The sequence below is a fragment of the Cetorhinus maximus genome, chromosome 5 (genome assembly GCF_964194155.1).
Source record: "Cetorhinus maximus chromosome 5, sCetMax3.hap1.1, whole genome shotgun sequence".
NCBI lineage: Eukaryota > Metazoa > Chordata > Chondrichthyes > Lamniformes > Cetorhinidae > Cetorhinus > Cetorhinus maximus.
The window spans coordinates 19,088,367-19,109,793 of record NC_135883.1 but is presented as its reverse complement, the minus strand read 5'-3'; the positions used below and the strand labels follow the sequence as shown (position 1 = coordinate 19,109,793).

The window sequence follows — 21,427 nt, the reverse complement described above, 5'->3', positions numbered from 1 at the left end:
CTGCTTTTCTGCTAAGTTGTATTGACATTTAAGAATAGAAGCGATTCAGATGTGTTGTACTGCATATTTGGAATGATTATTGTGACAGCTATATGGTTATTTCCCAATGGTTGATGTACGTATTAAACCTTGGCACGCAAGATATTTTTAGGGAGCAAAGGTAGAAATGGGACTGGTTGTGCCAAGACTTGTAATGGATTCCAATCTAGTCCAGGTTTTCTCCTTGGGGTGGTGAAGGAAGTTCGCCCTTGTATGGATATATCTGGCTTCGGCTGTAATTATCAAACTGGAACCATGGTAATTGAGCACAATGGGTCCGGAACATACGTCAGCAGAAATTATGCTGAAATTTACACAAGTTCTGCATCTGTCTGGCCAATAGGAGCTTAGGCCAAAATTTCATGTGGAGCTTGTTTGCCTATGCTGAAACACAATTATACTGCCATCAAAACATGGCCAATGGAGTACTCCACTGGGAGTAATAGCGAAGGGGCTGCTGTTTTCTGACATGTTGTCTTACTCTGAGTCTTTTGTCTCTGCTGCTTTTCATCCTTGTCAATTATAATTCAGAACGGGGTGGGGGTATGGCCATTGCAGCATGCTTAATCTGGGTGTGTGTCTGTGAGGGGAGGGTGTTGTCAGTTCAAAAAACTTCAGGTGCATTGAGATTGAAAGCAATTTGCTTAAGTTTAGTGCAGGCCTTGGTATGAATTTGAAAGAAAATTTGCTATTGAGCTCAAATCTCAGTTATGCAATTATCAGCTGCACCTAATATTTTGGACTTCAGTCTATGTCTGTTCAATTGTTCCAGTAATTCTAGGAAACTCATGTGAGCTTACCCTTTGCACTTGGAGGGTGAGCTTACCCTTTGCACTTGGGAGGGTCCAGCTATGTAAATAGGCATCAGCGGGTTTTGACGTATGTATCCTGGAAGGATGAAGGCAAAGGATGGTAGGCACAGTAGTTAGCCGTTGAGCTACTCAAGACTCTTCTGACATTGAATTAAATCATGTTGAACCTGTATCTGAACCCCATTCACTTGCCTTTGCTATTACCATTGCCTAACAAAATTCTATCGATCTCAGTCTTGAACATTTCAATTGACCCAGTACCCCACAAACTTTTGGGGGAGGGAGTTCCAAATTTCCATTCCTTTTGGATGAAAAGGGACTTTGAAATGCGGATCCTGATTTCAATCCTATTTGGCCTAACTCTAATTTTGAGATTGTGCCCCCTTGTTTGGAATTTCACCACCATGGAAAATAGTTTCTCTGTATGTACCTTATCAAACCTCTTTTAGAATTTTAAACATCTTATTTGACCATCTCTCAAATGTCTGAACTCACGGAAAACATGCCAAGTTAATGCAACCTGTCCTTTTAAAATTTAACCCATTGAACCTTGTCTAGTGAATCCACACTGTAACCCGCCTGAGGTCAATGTACCTTTCCCGAGGTTTGGTGACCAAAACTACACAGTGCACCAGATATAATCTGTACAGCTGAAGCATTATTTCCTCAATTTTATATTCTAATCCCCTTTAGGGAAAAAACAACATTACATTAGCTTTTGGGTTGATTTTTGTACCTCTGTACTAAGTTTTAGTGACTTGTCTACCTGGGCACCTAAATCCATTTGCTCTTTCACAGCTCCTAGACTCATATCAGAATAAAGTATTCTAATTTATCATTCTTGGCTCTAAATTGTAGACCTTACACTTCTCCATTTGGACTCCATCTGCTATAGTTCTACCCATTCGCTTAGTCTGCCTAAGTTCCTTTGTATAACTTCCTGCTCCCATCTGTTCTATTCCCAAAAGCAAGTTGGTGAAGGATAGAACTTGAGCCATTGGTTTTATATTTATTTACACAATTACACGTTACAAGCATATGCCTCCTAACCCAACAATCACAGCTTTAGTCTTTATCACGAGCTGAAGTAAATATCCAGTTAATGCCCTCCACCTGCATACAATTAAAACAATGAATACACAATTAACACCATCTACATAATTTACTGTGGCTTCTAACCTAGTGTTATCCTAAACTTGGATATATGATTGAGGAAATTTAGGACGTAGCAAAGATTAAATGACGTGCAAATTGACCCAGTACCACTTTTATGCCATATTTAAATAGGAAATATTCCAGGAAATTCCAGGTCTATATATTCAGGAGCAAGTGTATCATTATCACATCCCCACTCCAACCCCTAGCTCTTTGAAATTCCTTATGGTGCACACTGTTTTCCAGAAAACTGAAACCTCCATGTTACAGTGCTGAAAAGAAAGTGAATGAATACTAAACTATGCAAGATAATAGAACAAGAAAGAAACAAAAGAGAAATAAAGGGTTTCTTTTAATGTTTCCTTCCATTTACTTCATAATATAAATAGAATTGGGCATCTTGATATTGCAAAACTAAAATAATTCCAGATGTAAAGTGGAGAGAACCAAAACTCAATGATTCAACAAGAACTTGCCCGATTATAGTACCTTTAACCTATTGAAACACCCCAAGGCGCTTCACAGCAGCTTTTGTAATTCATTCATGGGATGTTGGCATTGCTGGCAAGGCCAGCATTTATTGTCCATCCCTAAATGTTCTTGAGAAGGTGATGGTGAACTATCTTCTTTTATGCTGCAGCCTGTGTGCTATAGGTACACCCACAGTATAATCAGGCAAGATATGACACTGAGTCCACACCAAAGAGATAGTAGGACAGATGACCAAAAGCTTGGTCAAAAAGAGAGATTTTGAGGAGCATCTTAAAAGAGGAAAGGGGTAGAGAGGTGACTAGGTATGAGGAGGCAATTCCGGACCTTCAAGGCCTAGGCAGCTGAAAGCATGGCTGCCAATGCTGGAGTGTTTAAAATAGGGGATGTAAAGAAACGGCATTGTATGTCATTTGTGTTAAGTGTTTTATTCTGGGGTGCGGCGAGGCTGGGGGTGAGGAACCTGATTGGAGATGTTCACATATGGGGTTCTGGGAAAGGTGGGATGGATTTGTGAGGTGACAACACATTCAAGGACTTTAAAGAGGAAAGGGGAGTTGGTGATAGTTTGCAGGGGCATAGAATTCAGGATATTTGATTATGGAGGATGACTACTGATTTGAGAGGTTGAAGGATGTCATGAAAATATTAATGTAAATAATATTGGTAATTATTTTTAAATTAGACTTGTAGTACGGTCTGTGTCTATAGGTGTGTGTACGTGTGTGGCTTAATTCGATTAAAGCCAGTTAATCTGGGTGCTTTGTATTTTGAGATAAAAGGCAAGGAATACATTTGCATTTGTTGAATAAACCATTCAAAAGAGGTATGTAAAACCTTACACCTGGCTAGGAGACCAAGCAATGTGTTTATATTATTAATAAAATTGGTGCTATGAAAGGGGTTTTATTGTTGGAAGAGGTGGAGTTCAAAGACCTAGTGATACAATGAGAATTTACATTCAAAGGGTAGGCTAGGTATAAACAGAAATTAGTTTTGTATGTGCAGGTCAGAGGAATGTAAGATCTAAGCAGCCTGTAAGCCCAACAACAGTGTCTGCAAAGGAGAAATTGTAAGGGACCTCATTTTGATTTTGTAAGATCAAATGTGCTTTGCCTGGTGTCTGTTTAAAGACTATGGGTTATTGTTGCCTTGGTGAAGATTTACCTGGGAGTGATTAGTTTGGGGATTTGTTTAAAAGTTATAATGGCAGTAATTTGTAGACATGTGTATGTGCTTAATTTCTTGTTAAATTAGTAAATGTTTAGTTTAATTTATATTAAAAAACCTCGAGGCTTGGTGGTTTCATTTCTGAATTCAGAGCTGCATCTCAAACATACCAATTGAAAAAAATAGGCTATGGCAGTTGTTCAAGTTTCCCTCTGGGATTTAAACAACTCAGCCTTTACAAACTGCTGTGTCATAACAAAGGACAGTACCTGAGGAATGGAAACCATTCACAATAGTGGGCATCATGGGGGCCAGGTAGGGGGAGGAGCAATTTAGTGGGAATACAGATTGCAAGAGGTGGTCTCTTCGACAACATGATCTTGGAGAGGTCATGAGGGAAGTACGAAACGGGTTCAGTGCTAGGGTTTGGAGGGGGAGGGAGCAAACTTGTAAGTTTTGATTGGTGGGCTAAGGGAACGGAGGGATGCAGCTGAATGGATGGTCTTATGTTGGTGACAAAGAGCTCCTCATACTTGTTTCTGTTCCTGAACCTGACCCAAGGGCTCTGATGCTAGTAGTGGTCCCTTCTTTCACTCCTGTTCGTCAGTGGGTTTTCATCAGCTCATCAGCTGAAATTAGGTCGATGGCTCGATATCGAAGTGGTCTCAGGCCTCACCTGTTGGATGCATGAAATGAGTGCACCTGAATTTCTGGGATATGGTTCCCAAAGCTCCCTATTACTGTTTATTTTTCTGCCATATTTGGACCTGCTGAGGACTAATTGATAGAGATCGATTGTTACGACTGGTCAACGACTCCGTTGCCGTTGAATCAAGAAACTGTGGCCTGCATGCTAGGAGAACTACGTCGACCTTTGATTTTTTTATCAAACATTCCTGTGATGGTTGGGTCCTTGCCAACAATGCTGTTTTTGTTGGGCATTCACTACCTGAGATTGCGATTGTTATTCTATGCTAAGTGTTTCAAGCATTTTGCGCTTTTGTTAGTTTTTCTAACTAATATTAGTTTTTCCGGTCAAAAACAAATGTTTTAAACTTTTTAGGTCCTGTGTAGGAAAGTTAACTTTTAGCAATTTCATACTTGATTAGTGAATTGGCCTTCTAAGTGGGAGATAAGAAACTCTGTGGGGAGAATTGCCCTTTAATAATTATGCTCAGTAATGATAAAACTGAATGTCAGCAAACTAATTCCAACGTACATTTGTGCAGAAGTGATTGGTCAGAAGAAGTATTGCTTCACATTGTTGGCATTAGTAAAACCAGTAGATTCAATTTATAAAACAACTTTTCTTTTTTACAGATATATAGTCAAGCGGAATATGGGGAACAGTGGCAGTCATTGTCCTGGGATTCCTAGTGGGAAAGGACCAAATCTTGTTGGATGTGTTGATTTGATGGACGATCTCACAATTCAGGTAGGGTGCTGTAAGATGTGTATAGCATCATGCAAAATGTAAATAATCTGGTAACAGTTGTGAGAATTACGATTAATAGCAGCCAGGAGTGTACAAGCTTTCTCCTTTGCTGAAAAGGATATCTGAAAAATGTAGAAAATAAACAAGATAAATATGAACATGTTTAGATAAAGAAGTATTAAACATCTTTTGTTTTCCTTATGTTTTATTTATTCTGTCTTTAATATAGTTTAATTAATTTTGAAATGAAATTTCAGTACTTGAAATTGTTTAGGCAGTTCAAATACATCTGACAAGGAGGCAGTTTCTGATCAAATATCAATGGAGCATAGAGTTGGGTGAGGTGTAATTTGATTGTCCAACCTGAACCCACCCTACCATTGGTAGGCAGGTTAGGTTAAAATTGGGGCTAACTTGTTTAGTTGGTGCTTTACTTGTGGCCTGGTTTGAACTCATGATAGGTTGCTTGCATAACTAGACTGATCGCCTGTTTTTTTTTATGGACATTTCTGGCAAGGCCAGCATTTGTTGCCCATCCCTAATTGCCCTTAAGAAGATGGTGATGAGCCATCATCTTGAATCGCTGCAGTCCATCCAATGCAGGTACACCTAATGTGCTGTTAGGAAGGGAGTTCCAGGATTTTGATCCAGCAACAATGAAGGAATGGCGATATAGTTCCAAGTCAGTGTGGCTTGGAGAGGAACTTGCAGGTGGTGGTGTTCCCATGCGTCTGCTGCCCTTGTCATTCTAGATGGTAGAGGTCATGGGTTTGGGCGATGCTGTCGAAGGAGCCTTGGTGAGTTGCTGCAGTGCACCTTGTATTTAATTCACACTGCTGCCACTGTTTGTTGGTGGTGAGAGAAGTGAATGTTTAGGTTGGTGGATGGGGTGCTGATCAAGCGGGCTGCTTTTGTCCTGGATTTTGTTGAGCTTGAGCTTTGTTGGAATTGCTTGCATCTAAGTAACTGGAGAGTATTCCATCAAAATCCTGACTTGTGCTTTGTAGATGGTGGACAGGCTTTGGGGAGTAAGGAGGTGAGTTACTTGCCTTAGAATTCCCAGCCTCTGACCTGCTCTTGTAGCCACAGTATTTATATGGTTGGTCCTGTTCAGTTTCTGGTCAATGGTAATCTCCATGGTGTTGATATTGGGGGATTCAGCACTGGTAATGCCATTGAATGTCAAAGGGCGATGATTAGATTCTCTCTTTATGGAGATGGTCATTGCCTGACACTTGTTACTTGCCACTCATCGGCCCAAACCTGAATGTTTTCCAAGTCTTGCTGCATATGGACACAGACTGCTTCAGTATCTGAGGACTCACGAATGGTGTTGAATGTTGCATTGTTTTCTAACGGCAGTGCGATTATTGTGTCTGTTAAGATGTATAAATTTGAGTTCACTAGCGAGACATTAATCTTGAGCAATGAGAGACGAGGAAAACGTGGAGTTGAGGTTTTTGGAACAGTTAGCCTGAAATTATACTTAAAGGATTAAAGCCCCAAGTTGAAAATACTTTAGTATTGGGAGAATAGCTAAATGCAGTGGTGTGCACTACCTGGAAACTGCTGAATGCTTCAAATATTGAGGTAACATCTTGAGTAATGGATGTGTGTGGTCATCTTTAAGTTAGGAAATGGAGATGGAGTCAGGGACCCCTAGAGACTAAGGCCCAGATTTTCATGGAGTCCGGCCAAGTTGGCAGGCTTCTAAACATGGAGGCTGGACCCTATTCCGGGATTCTTGTCCCATTCCTATTTCTGGCAATTTTTGCCGGTGTCAGATAAGGGTGCATGAACAGAGCCCATACACAAGACTTCCACCGTTGCTGGCTCCATTGGGGGAGGGAGTGGGTATTTCAAACCCCCCACAATTTTGATGAAGTCAGGCCTGTTCTGTTAGCACAAGTGGCTCACGGTACCCCAGAGTCATGAACCATTGTGGGGGGCAAGTGGGGGGGTAACTGTTCCCTGGTGCATTCTCCATAGCAATGCCTCTCCCAATCAGAGTCCACTTGTCAACCAGTCAGCGCCCTTTTCTCGTGCAGTGTTGTTCCATTTGAAATTTGATATTCTTGCAATTCTGTCCTGATGAGTGCAAGATGAAAAGCTTTGGCATGTCTCTTTTTTTTTCAGCAATGCTCAAGTTCTTTACTACCAAGTGACTATTTGGATAACAATTTATGTGGCGAGGGTTCAAACTAATATGGAAGAGTAAAAAAAAATAAGTAGTCAGAAAACAAACTAAGAAGGTCAAGGAACATTGAAAAGATAAAAGAAAAGAAGCATGAAAGTTATAAAGAACAGGTCAGAAGGAAGATGGATTAAACCTATTAAGACTTCCAAATAGAGGCAGTTTGTTATATATTTAAATACAAAAAAATGGAATAAAATTAGTAAGGGACACGAATTACTTTGTGGACTATGAGATTATACAATTAATAGGAATGTGGCTTAGGTTAGGGCCAACTTGGAAGCTGCCTATCCCTGGTTAGAGACTATCCAAGATGGATCGAATAGGCAAACAAGAGGACTGACAATATTAATCAAAGATGCCATTACAGCACCAGAAAATATGGATTAGAAAGGCATGGTGGGGGATCTGAATTTATTTGGTTAGTGTTAAACCATTGATTAATAGAAGATGGGAAGAGATATGTAGATAATGGGTGAAAAATACATGGTTGGCAATAATGCATGATTTTAATTATCAAGTCATGCTAGAGTGAAAAGTAATTTAAATGCAGAGAAGGGGAGAGGTTTCTACAATATATTCAGAAGTACTTTCTGGATCAATGCTAGATCTTGTTCAAGGATATAAAGAGAAGCATGTATATGAATATGAGACCAGTTGACTATCTAGGAAAGAGCAGCACATAGATAATTAGAAACAAAAATACCTAGAAAAACTCAGCAGGCCTGACAGCATCTGCGGAGAGGAATACAGTTAACGTTTCGAGTCCGTACGACTCTTCATCAGAACTGAGGGAATAAGAAATGAGGTGAAATATAAGCTGGTTGAAGGGGGTGGGACAGGTAGAGCTGGGTAGAGGGCCAGTGATAGGTGGAGGCAAAGGAGAGATTGCCAAAGATGTCATAGACAAAAGGACAAAGGGGTGTTAACGGTGGTGATATTAGCTAAGAAATGTGCTAATGGTGACATTAAGGGTAGAAAGCTGGACGAGCAAGTAACAGATAGCCCTAGTGGGGGCGGGGAAAGGAATCAAAATAGGTTAAAAGGTGGAGATGAAACAATGGATGGAAATACATTTAAAATAATGGAAATAGGTGGGAAAAGAAAAATATATTTAAAAAATATAAATTATTGGAAAAAGGGGGATCAGAAAGGGGGTGGGGATGGAGGAGAGAGTTCATGATCTGAAGTTGTTGAACTCAATGTTAAGTCCGGAAGGCTGCAAAGTGCCTAGTCGGAAGATAAGGTGCTGTTCCTCCAATTTGCGTTGAGCTTCACTGGAACATTGCAGCAGGCCAAGGACGGACATGTGGGCATGAGAGCAGGGTGAAGTGTTGAAATGGCAAGCGACAGGGAGATCTGGGTCATGCTTGCGGACAGACCGAAGGTGTTCTGCAAAGCGGTCACCCAGTCTGCGTTAGGTCTTTCCAATGTAGAGGAAACCGCATTGGGAACAGCAAATGCAGTAGACTAAATTGAGGGAAGTGCAAGTTTCACTTGAGGTTGATATAAAAGTTGCAAATGAGAAGAGACAATCTAAGATAGAGGCTTCAGTCCGGTAAAAAGGAAACTAGCCAGATTCACATACCATTCTGCTTTGTAAATATGTTTTCACGCCTTCATTGTTGCTGGGTCAAAATCCTGGAACTCCCTACCTAACAGGATTTTGGGAGTAACTTTACCACACACAAATTGCAGAGGCTCAAGGAAGCTCACCACTCCCATCTTGGGGGCGACTAGGATGGGTGATAAATGCTAGTTTCGACAATGCTGCCTGCACCCCGAGAATGAATATCTATTTTTAAAACATTGAAAACCAAAGTTGGCAGATAAAACAGTGCACAAGCATTCCAACAGGAGCTGGTTAGGATACAGACCAGACATATTCCCACAGGAAATGGGTGCCAGAAAATATTATGTTCTGCAGATGAGTGGAGAAATTAAAATAAGGTTCCGAGGCACGTGATCAATCTAATCAAGCAGAAGAAAACCAAGTGGAATATGGGAATTTTGAAAGAGAGACAAAGAAGATTTATATGGAGATGAAGAAAAACTGCCAGATAACATTGTAAAATAGTAAAGCATTTGGAAAAATACAAAAAGTAAATAAATAGTTAACAAAAGATTAGGGGCAATTAAAAATGGAAAAAAAGGTCATAGGATGAAAGAACACTGGAGATATTAAATAAATTATTTCAGCTGAATTTTCCCAGCCAGGAAGAGGCAGGTCTGATGCTTGAGTTGAGGGAAAATCACGGAAAGTGACATTGGGTCAGGATCCCAACGTAATCCTGCCTCTTATATATAGGAACATAGAAAATAGGAGCAAGAGTAGGTCATTCGGCCCTTCAAGCCTGCTCTGCCAATCAATATGATCATGGCTGATTCTCCATCTCAACGCCGAACTCCCACTCTCTCCCCATACCCCTTTACGCCTCTAGAATCCAGACATTTATCTATTTCCTTCTCAAGTATATCCAGTGACTTGGCCTCCACAGCTTTATGTGGTAGAGAATTCCACAGGTTCATTACCCTCTGAGTGAAGAGGTTTCTCCTCATCTCAATCCTAAATGGCCTACCCTGTATCCTCAGACTGTGACCTATTGTTTTAGACCCCCCAGTCAGAGGAAACATCATCCCTGCATCCAGTCTGTCCATCCCTGACAGAATTTTATATGTTTCAATGAGATCCCGTCTCATTCTTCTAAACTCCTGAGAATACAGGCCCAGTCGAGCCAACTTTTCCTCAATAGGCTTTCAACAGGTAGGCTCTAAGTTCTGCAGGGAACTCCAAGGGTCCTGCAGGCAAGCAATAGAGGTGATTTAAAAAGGCAGTGAAGAGCCTTTTTAACAGTGAGTCCCTTCTTTCCCAACAGCCCATGAGCTCTGCATTGTATCTGCATTTTGCCAGGTGACTGAGGCGAGTACACAGCGGAAAGTGCTTCTTCAGTGAAACTAACAAGCTGGTTTAAGCCCCAGCCATGACCATTAACACTTTTCGCTCAGAGAGTGCTGTCACTGCTTGACAGATGGTTGCCAACTTCTTGGAAGGCACCTTGCCTGTCTAACACTTCACTTCCCTGCTGCAAGCCTTCAGCACGACATGGGAGTAGCTTAGGCAGCTGCACCTTCCACCTCTACTGAGAGTCAAGAGCAGAAACCACAATAGCCAACAACCTCCTCAACTGCACCCCTCTGAACAGGACAGGGAGGATGAACACTGACATCCACCTGGAAAGAGATGTGACCCCCAACTCAGGGTCTACAGGCAGAGGATCAGCTCTCTAGACACATCTGAGCACCAGTACCTCAGGAGACTAAGACTCTCGGGGCAGGTTACTGCTGACAGCTGTAGCTTCTTGGAACAAGTCCTCGTTCCCAGTGGGCCAGTTGGGCTCCATAAGACATAGGAGCAGAAGTAGGCCATTCAGCCCATCGGGTCTGCTCTGCCACTCAATGAGATGATGGCTGATCTGATAATCCTCAACTCCACTTTCCTGTCTTTTCCCCATAGCCCTTACTGATTAAAAGTCTATCTCATCCTTAAATATACTTAATGACCCAGCCTCTACAGCGCTCTGGGGTAAAGAATTCCATAAATTCACTACCCTCTGAGAGGAGAAGTTCAGCCTCATCTCTTAAATGAGCTATCTCTTACTCTGAGATTATGCCTCCCGGTCCTAGACTCTCCCACAAGGGGAAACAGTCTCTCAGCATCTACCCTGTCAAGTCCCCTAAGAATCTTATGTTTCAATAAGGTCGCCTCTCATTCTTCTAAATTCCAATGAGTACAGGCCCAACCTACTCAACCTTTGCTCATAAGAAAATCCAGGATCAACCTAGTGAACCTCCTCTGGACTGTGTCAAATGCCAGTATATCATTCCTTTTGATAAGGGGACCAAAACTGTTCACAGTATTCTAGGTGTGGTCTAACTAGTGCCTTGTATTGTTTTAGCAAGACTTCCTCATTTTTATACTCCACACCCTTTGAAATAAAGGCCAACATTCCATTTGCCTTCCCTATTACCTGCTGAACTTGTGTTAGCTTCACGCACAAGGACTCCCAAATCCCTCTGTGCTGTAGCTTCCCCATGTAAATAATATTCAGCTCCTTTATTTTTCCTGCCAAAATGCACAACCTCACATTTTCCCACATTATATTCCATCTGCCAAGTTTTTGCCCACTTACTTAACCTGCCTATATCCCTCTGTAGACTCTTTGTGTCATCCTCACATTGTTAATGACCATCAAGGTGCCTGTTATTGGAGGAATACCCTCACCTTTACAACCCCTGCCCCAGGCCTCTGCCTCTCACCAAATTGTGTGCTGTCTTCTGCAAGGAGAGGCATGAGTGATCATAATGGCTTGTGTGGAGAAGAGGGAAGACACCATTTATGCAGCACCATGAGGAAGCATGGGTGCAAAAGGGCAGTATGCTGAGGGTGAGTGTGAATGTTGGCTGTTCAGATAGGGTTATGAGATGCCTGCAGGGAGAAGAATGAGTGCAATGGCAAGCTGAGTTGACCCGAGGGATTTTGTGTAGGAGAATGCTGAGCAAATCAGAATGCAGGGCTTGGTGCCTGAAAGTGTTATGTTACTTGCCTGTCATGCTGTCCTGAGGCTCTGTACTCTTATGTTGCACTGTCATGCTCTCCTGAGGTTCTGTACCCTTATGGTGCACTGTCCCCAGACAAGAGGTTGCACATATCTGTTTCTGACTTCCTCAGTCATCTCTGTTTGGTTGCAGAGGCTGTGGTCCTGTTCATCTCGCTGCAGCCCCCCAAATCCTGTTGCAGGGCATCCAGGTAAGAGTGAAGATCCCAGCGGCGGGGGGGAGGGCAGCTCTCCCGGGCCTCCTCCCTATTTCTGTGATTGCTGCAGCCTCAGAAATCCTAGTGCAGTGTCCCCTTTAATTAGAAATCCTTCCTTCGATAGAATGAACACGTCGATCTACCCACCTCCTCGACTGGCTGGGGAGCCCAGAGGCAGGATGTTAATGACATTGCTCTGAGGAAGAGCAACATTAGGAAATGCTTACTAGGAAATTGGGTTCCCAAACCAAAAATAGCCCTGCCGTTTCGACAGGGACTAAGTGGACCAAATTCTTCCCTTTGCCTCAGTTTTTACGGAAGAGCGTAGTCATGGAAATGAAAAGGTGTTAGGAAAGGAGGTGGAGCAAATAGTTCCTATCTATTGAAGGGAGCGGTGGCATAAAGCATAATCTGATTGCTAACTGATAATCTACTTACCTGGCAGGGGAGAGACCATGATCATGGTTCTGCCAAGGCAAGGTCAGGAAGCAAAGGCTATAACCAATCGAAACCCATACCATGGGTTATCTAACACCGTCCGAGTCACGGTGAAGGACAGCGAAGGAGGATCACCTATGGATCGGGCCTTCTTCGCCAGGAGGATCCTGTTGAAGGCGTGCGGTTTTGAAGCTCCGGAGATCTTCACCCTGCAGGACTTCCCCAGCGCTGGATTTTTCGACGTGACATTCAAGCGGGTGGCAGACTGCATTCAGCTCCTGAGGGTGTTCGAGGAGAAGAGAGACCTGCCGGAGATGAAGATCCCGACAGCGGAGCCACTCTTTGCTCTGCCGTTGCAATGGGACCGTGTGGTGATGGTGCATCTGTACAACCCCTTCGTCCCTGTCGCCGACGTGGTTACCTTCCTCACCAGGTACTTCGATAAGGTGGGGAGCGGCACCGAGATTCGAGACGACTTGGGGATCTGGACAGGCAAATGCCAGTTTAAGGTCACGCTAAAGACCGACGGTAAGGGAGCCATTTTCCACCCTCCTTCCAGATTCGCTATCGGGGGAAACCGTGGCTACCTGGTCTACGCTGGGCAACCCAAGCATTGTCGCTCATGCGGCAAGGCTGGTCATGTGGCGGCCAACTGCAGCGCCTCCCTCTGCAAGATCTGCAAACCGGAAGGGCACCAGACAAAAGACTGCAAACAGGCTAAGTGCTGCAACCTGTGTGGCGAGGCAAGTCACCTCTACAGGACCTGCCCCAAACGCTGCCGTACTTACGCACAGGCAGCCAAAGCCAACGAGGGGGAAGCAGAAGAAATGCTTCGTGTCACTCCAACCACCAAGGCCCCCAGGGAGCTCAACGGGACAAAGGAGGACACAGAGAGAGACAAGGTGGAGGAAGAAATTGAGGCAACAGATAGCCAATCAGCAGCACTACCCCCTGATCCTCCCAGTCCTCAGGACAGCGAATCAATGGAGGAGGAGGCAGCAGTGGAAAAGCAGCAGGGGGAGTGGCAGACGGTGAAGAGAGCCAAAAGGAAGAAGGAGCGAAGAAGAAGCAAAGCCACTTCCCAGACAAGTGGCAAGAGGCGTCTCCCATCCGACATGGATGACAAAGGCAGCAGCTCTTCGGATGAAGAAGTGCCAGGGCGGCACCGACAGAAGAGGCAGCAAAGCTCCAGGGCATTGGAGGACGAGACACCCGAGCTCCAGAACATTGGAGACAACAAGGAGACCAGCGCACCCCAACTCTGCCTGCAACCTGAGGAGGCCAGTGCACCACAGCCCCTGGAATCTGGGAGCAGTGAGGCAATCATCGCACCCCAGCTCCGGGAAGCCGGGAACAGCAACACCCCAGAGGGGGTGAGTTTTGGAGAAGCTTCTCCAGCAAAGGTCATCTCAAAACCCGCTCTCTACGCGAACCCCCAGACACCACCTGAGCAGAACACTGCCAAGGAGAACTACCTCAGCCCATCCAAAGTGAAGCAATTTGAGCTCACTACGGGTATGAAGGAGCAGACTAAAGGTCTGGGACTCTCAGAGACAACGGGTTTGGTAGGAGAATAAATGCTTTAAAATGGGTTTAAAGATTGTATCCATAAATGTGCGTAGCATTAAATCTACTACGCGATGTGTTGCGACCTTGGACTACCTTGCCAAGGTCAAAGCTGACCTGTTGTTTCTGCAGGAGTGTGCAATACCGCACCTCAGCTCCTACAGGCAATGGTCACGATGGTGGTCCCATGGGGCATCGATCTGGTCGGGCGGAAACGACTCTCGTTCCTCCGGCCTGGGTATTCTGCTGCGGGGAGGCAACTTCACCGTCTCCGAGGTTAAGGAGGTGGTGGGCGGGCGCCTCCTCGTAGCAGACGTAATGTACAAGAATGCTCCACTCCGGTTAATTAACGTGTATGGCCCGTCACAAGGGGCCGAGCGGCTGGAGGTTTTTCAGCAGCTCCCACTGCTGCTGGCGACCTCCAGGCCAGTCATTCTGGGCGGTGACTTCAACTGCATCATCGATGCGGCTGGATGATCCAGCAGGGCCGACAGCAGATTGGACGCTACGTCCAGATCCCTGATGGAAACAGTTAAGGATGCCAAGCTGCACGACGTCTTCAGCAACCCTGCAGACGGAGCACAGCGTAGATACACCTGGTCGCGGCCAGACGGGTCCATTCGTTCCAGTATAGACTTCCTGTTTGTGTCCCGTGCATTCACAGTCAGATCCACTGACGTCAAGCTGGTGTTTTTCTCTGACCACTGCCTCCTACTGGCGAACTGCCACTTAGAGAAGGACCTGAGGGTGGGCAGGGGGGCATGGAAGCTAAATGTGCAACTGCTGACCCCAGAGAACATTGAGGAGCTCAAGAGGGATTACAAAGGTTGGAGAGCCGTGAAACCCCTCTTTGAGTCCCTGACACACTGGTGGGAAGCGATCAAGGGAAACATCAAGAGGTTTTTCATCCTCAAAGGCACCCAGAAAGCTAGAAAGGAACAGAGGGAAATGTCTCGACTCCAGAAAAACATGCAGAATCTGCTCCGGCTGCAGTCGATGGGGGTCGATGTCAAGGAGGAACTCCAAGAGGTGAAGAGCCAGCAAGCCTTGCACTTTGCCTCGGAGGCCTCCAAGATCATCTTCCGTTCCAGAGTCCGCTTCGTGGAGCAGGATGAGACGTGCTCACGTTTCTTCTTCCAAAAGGTACACAGAGAGCTCTGTGATCAGCAGCCTGAAGGAAGAAGACGGCTCAGTAAAGTCATCACAGTCCGACATTTTGAGGATCAGCAAATCCTTTTATGCCGGATTGTATGACGTGAAGCCCACGGACAGCACGGCCTCCCAGTCCTTCCTGTCCTCTATCACGGAGGTCTTAGACAACAGTACGCGGGAGAGCCTGGACAAACCGCTAACTCCTGATGAACTGACTAAGGCCCTTGAGTCCTTCGAGAAGAGTAAAACTCCCAGAAGCGACGGCTTGCCGGCGGAGTTGTATTCGGCTCTGCGGGACTGGATCAGCCCAGACCTGCTAGGAGTGTACGAGAGTATGCTCCTGGCTGGTAGTATGTCAGAATCCATGAGGAAAGGCATCATCACCCTCATCTACAAGCACAAGGGGGGAAGGGAGGAAATTAGAAATTGGCGACCCATTTCACTGTTAAATGTGGACTATAAGATTCTGTCCAAGGTCATCGCCAGTTGGGTCAAATCCGCTCTGGAATTGGTGATTCACCCTGACCAGACCTGCACTGTGCCAGGCAGGAAGATCTCTGACAGCCTGGCGCTGCTCAGGGATACGATTGCCTATGTACAGGACAGGGATGTGGATACCTGCCTCATCAGCTTGGATCAGGAGAAGGCCTTTGACAGAATATCGCACACCTACATGGTGGATGTGCTCTCCAAAATGAGGTTTGGGGAGGGAATTCGAAATTGGATCCAACTGCTCTACACTAACATCAGTAGCGCAGTCTCAATCAATGGGTGGGAAACAGATAGCTTTCCGATTAAATCTGGAGTCAGGCAGGGCTGTCCTCTCTCGCCTGTTCTTTTCGTGTGTTGCATAGAACCCTTTGCCGAGTCCATCAGGAAGGATCCGGGCATAAGAGGAGTGACGATCCCAGGCAGTGGAGGCACTCAGGTAAAAGCCTCCCTGTACATGGATGATGTCGCCGTCTTCTGCTCGGACCCGCTGTCGGTGCGCAGACTGATCCACATCTGCGACCAGTTCGAACTGGCCTCGGGAGCCTAGGTAAATCGTGGGAAGAGCGAGGCCATGTTCTTTGGGAACTGGTCTGACCAATCCTTTGTCCCCTTCACTGTCAGGGCTGACGGCCTGAAGGTGCTGGGGATATGGTTCGGAGGGACCAGGGCATGCGTTAGAAACTGGAAGGAGCGAGTGTCTATGGTGAAAAGGAAACTGGGCATGTGGGAGCGACGCTCCCTCTTCATTGCGGGTAAGAACCTGGTCATCAGGTGTGAGGCACTCTCGCTGTTGCTGTACGTGGCGCAGGTCTGGCCCATTCCACACTCCTACGTGGTGGCGATCACTCGAGCCATCTTCCGCTTTATCTGGAGGTCAAAAATGGATCGTGTCCGCAGGGACGCGATGTACAAGCCTCTAGATAAAGAGGGAAAAAATGTGCCCAACATCGCCCTCATACTGATGGCCACCTTTGTGTGTGGCTGCATCAAGCGGTGCGTAGACCCTCAGTATGCAAACACCAAGTGTCACTATGTGCTGAGGTTCTACCTGTCCCCGGTGTTGCGAAGGATGGGTCTGGCCACGCTGCCGCGGAACGCTCCAAGTAGTTGGACCGTGCCGTACCACCTGTCCCTCGTGGATAAATTTATGCTGAAAAACACCTTTGACCACAAGTCCATCAGGCAGTGGTCAGCACGTAACGTCTTAGAGGCCCTGAGGGAAAAGGAGAGGGTGGATCCTGTGGGATGGTTCCCCGAGCAGACTGTCAAAGTCATTTGGCAGAATGCCTCATCGCCAGAACTTTCCAACAAGCACCAAGACGTGGCTTGGCCGGTGGTGAGAAAGGCCCTCCCCGTCAGATCCTTCCTACACGCCAGGTGTCTCACCCCCTCTGCACGTTGCCCTCGAGGTGGCTGTGGTGGGGAAGAGACCGTTGTTCACCTCCTTGTGGATTGTGCCTTTGCAAAGAAGGTCTGGAGAGAGATGCAGTGGTTGCTGTCGAGGTTCATCCCGAGCAGTTCTGTGACACAGGACTCTGTGCTCTACGGGCTGTTCCCAGGGACACACACCGAGACAAACATCAACTGCAGCTGGAGGATCATCAACTCGGTGAAAGACGCGCTTTAGTCTGCCCGAAACTTGTTGGTCTTCCAGCACAAAGAGTTGTCCCCGACCGAGTGCTGCGGACTGGCACAATCCAAAGTCCAGGACTACTTGCTGAGGGACGCACTAAAGCTTGGGGCAGCTGCCGCAAAGGCGCAATGGGGAAGGGTCGCTGTCTAAGACCTTTCTGCCACAGTGCACCGAGGGACTGGGAACTGTTTAAATCCCCTCGGGCTGTACAGCTCAAAATGAAAGGCTGTAAATGATTGTGATATTGTTTGTACTGATGCACCTGGTGATACATTTTGTAAAAGTTGAACCGGATTGTACCCTTGTAATGGTGTTTTTGAAATGGTTTGGAATGTGGTTGAAGATATTTTATGAATAAAGTATATTTTTGCAAAAAAAAAGATAATCTCTGAACCTACACCCACAGTTTGAGTCACAGCATGTGTGATGGCATAGATTTGGGAGTCTTAATCTGTTTATGGAAACTTTTTTTGCTGTGAATGCAAAATGAAAGAAACATTAGAAATACTTACATAGTAACTTCCACATAGAAACAGGCCATTTGGCTCAATGAATCTGTGCCACTATTTACCCTCAATGTGAGAGAATAGTTCTAATCAGATTTACCTATGCTGTTTCAATATTCCTTCACCCATATATGCAATCTAATATAATTTTATAGCAACTCATCATTACCTCCTAGTTTTTATATTCTAGGCCTCTTGTGATAAAAGAATTTCATCAGCTTTTTTATATAACTAAGTGCTGCCTTTAATGTTATGTGAATCTGTATCTTAAGACAACTGCTCTTCCAAAATTTGAAGGCTGTTACTTTTCAGAGCATAAAAATTGCTGTAATTTTTTAACCACACTTAGTAATAATATTTAATTTGCATTTTATTAGCCCAAAATCCCAACAGAGCCCCTTGAAACACCACTAGCCACTTCTAACCACTCTGGAAAAACTGCCCTTAACTTGTACTCTCTCCTCACTTCCAACTAATTTTTATTCCAGTTTTTTTCATTTTTTATTTTTTCCCCCCAGTCTCTCATATGGTGCCTTTATATACACTTTCCTAAAGTTCATGAAGATTACCTTCTGTTGGTGAATTGTTCAAACATGTAATAATTTGCGAATGAGCTTGGCCAAAGTGTTTGCAAGCATTGCCTGGGCCACATTGCTGGACACTCTCCAGTGCCCCACCAAAGTTGTCATTATCACATGTGGACCTCAATAGTGAGTGTTGGCAGGCTATTCCAACTGTAGGTGGCATCACAGCTGAGCTCAAGTGTGTCCGAAACCAATATCGACAAATGGGTCACTGAATCACAATCATGGATGGGAACCTTTTGGCTGTCATTTTTTCTTCCTTTCGCTTCTCTTGACCAGGGCACAGTAACCAGCTTTAATGGCTCTACTGTGATCCTAGCAGAAGTTAGCTAACTCACCACTAAGCAGGAATCAAGCCAAAGAAATTTCCAGTCTTTATGGTGCAGTCCAACATCAAGTATTGCATTTGGGGAGACTAAGTGATCAGTTAGTTATATCCTAAAATCTGGATCAAAGAGAAACTACTGCTCGGCCTACGGTTGCTCAAGAGGCCTTGTGCATTAAAATCACTGATGACTAAGTCTGCAGAAACATCTTCACATGCCTCACCAAATTCTTCTTTGTCTTTGCCTAAATATTCTGAATTATTGTTTTTGAAGTCATAGAATACTCGGATAAATGGTCAGTCAAGATGGAATGCAATCCAACTGGAAATACTGTAATAAAAGATGAAAAGGGTAGCCCGTAACTTGCTTCCTTTTTTAACGTCATTCTTTGGAATGGGCTATGGTGATATTATCTGTGTAACCATTTAGGGTGGAGTGGTTAATTTTGGCCCATGATTCCCACCAGCCTCTGCACGCCCCCGCTCTCCCCCACCAAACAACTACCTCCTCCCCAACATTAAGGCTAACTAATAATGACTAATAATGCTCAGGGCTGCACTATATGGAGAATAGACACACTGGGTAATAGGAAAACAGAATTAGTGATCTCCGGGTCAATTTAGTAGAGGTGGTGGACCATCCATACTAAGATCATGTAGATGCTTTGAAATGAAAAGAAGGAGCTGCTGTTCCTTGAAATAAAAGTCAGTTTGGATGCTGCATTATGCATTAATATACTTGTTAAAATGCCTTTTACCTGCTGCTGAAAATATTTAATTGATGTTTAAGTATTTAGTTTACTTTCAGACTCCATAGCTAGCTTATTTTTATGCTATATGTATTCTTTTCCACAGGGAAGTTTTTTACGCTTGTATTACCCTTGTGAGCAAGGTGGGAAACAACGACAGCCACTATGGATTCCCAGACATGAATATTACTATGGGCTCGCTGATTTTCTTAAATATAACAGAAAATTTGTTGAATATACTTTAAATTATTTGTATGGTAAGAAATGTTCTCCTCTCCTCATTGTTTTGACATCATTAAAAAAAAAGTAAAATTACATTGCATTTAAGGCTTTACAATTGACTGGGATTTTATAACAACATGAAATAGACAAACTGTGGACATAGATTTAGGATGAATATGTTTGGTGACATTAGTCTGAATTGGCTGAAATCAATGTCTTTGTGTCTTTCGTACTACTTTTTGTTGAAATTTACAACATTAATTTCTCATCACATTGCATCAGGAACATGACTACATTGTACCTGAAAAATGATTGATCAGAGGTGCGAGCTATTTCACCAAAACTTGCAATTTTTCCAACATCTGGACTTGAAGACTCAGGCTGCAGTCGCCTTGGGAATACACTCTGAATGTCAGTACTTTCTGAACTAATCAGTTACCAGGGAGAAGGATGAGTGTGGCAGCTAGGGGCTGGAGTTTGGAACGGGGACTGAAGACAATGATTTCAGTCTTAAAATTTAGTAGGAAGAAATTTCTGCTCATCCAGTAATAGATGTCAGATAAGCGGTTTGATAATTTAGTGGAGAAGTCAAAAAAGGTAGTGGTGAAGTAGAGCTAGGTGGTGTTAGTGTGGATGTGAAAACAAATGCTGTGCTTACGGACATGCTGCCAAGGGGCAGGGGGATGCTAAGGATAGATTCCCCCTGGCATCATGTGTTTTCATTTGTCCTTTTAACTCATGGCCATATCATTGCCAAAGTGTTGTGAAATGTTACATACTGGTATGTTTTCTGTGCAGTGTTTGCAATGTTGCAGTATGTTTGGTCACCACTGAGCAAAAATACATGCAACAATGTGATGAAATAGACTTCTTTAAGTGTGCAATACTGTAACGTGACATCTGCATTTGTTTTACTTCACTGTGCTATGAGCAGATCAAGTGGAGAGTCAAGCTACTCCTTCGACTGTGCCCAAAATGCAAGCAGAAAAGGAGGCCATCTGTGCCAGCTCTCTATAAGAGCTACTCGGCTAGTCCCTCTTTCCTGCCTTTTCCCCATAGCCCTGCAAGTTCCATCTCTTCAGATAATTATCCAATTTCCTTGTGAGAACCATGATTTTTGGGGCAGATGACATCATAGTTGCAGCTTTTTAAAATTCATTCACAGGATGTGGGCTTCGTTGGCTGGACTAGCATTTATTGCCCATCCCTAGTTGCCTTTGAGAAGGTGGTGGTGAGCTGCCTTCTTGAATTGCTGCCGTCTATGGGGTGTGGGTACACCCACAGTGCCGTTAGGGAGGGAGTTCCAGGATTTTGACCCAGTGACAGTGAACGAATGGCAATATATTTCCAAGTCAGGATGGTGAGTAACTTGGAGGGGAACTTCCAGCTGGTGGTGTTCCCAGCTATCTGCTGCCCTTGTCTTTCTAGATAGTAGTGGTCATGGGCTTGGAAGGTGCTGTCGAAGGAGCCATGGTAAATCCCTGCAGTGCATCCTGTAAATGGTACACAGTGCTGCTACTGTGCATCGGTGGTGGAGGGAGTGAATGTTTGTGGGTGTGATGCCATTCAAGAGGGCTCTTTGTCCTGGATGGTGTCAAGCTTCTTGAGTGTTGTCAGAGCTGCACTCATCCAAGCAAGTGGAGACTACTTCGT

General features: G+C 44.6%; 1 protein-coding gene across 3 annotated transcripts in view; it reads left to right on the top strand.

Moving 5' to 3' along the window:
- The window catches only part of pla2g7 (phospholipase A2, group VII (platelet-activating factor acetylhydrolase, plasma)), a 112,233-nt gene that overhangs the window by 13,875 nt on the left and 76,931 nt on the right, over positions 1-21,427 (top strand). For all 3 annotated transcript variants that reach the window (XM_078541567.1, XM_078541564.1, XM_078541565.1), the window contains exons 2-3: positions 4,986-5,100; positions 19,659-19,809. In XM_078541567.1, the coding sequence (XP_078397693.1) occupies positions 4,986-5,100; positions 19,659-19,809 (266 nt within the window). The remainder of the gene's footprint in view (positions 1-4,985; positions 5,101-19,658; positions 19,810-21,427) is intronic.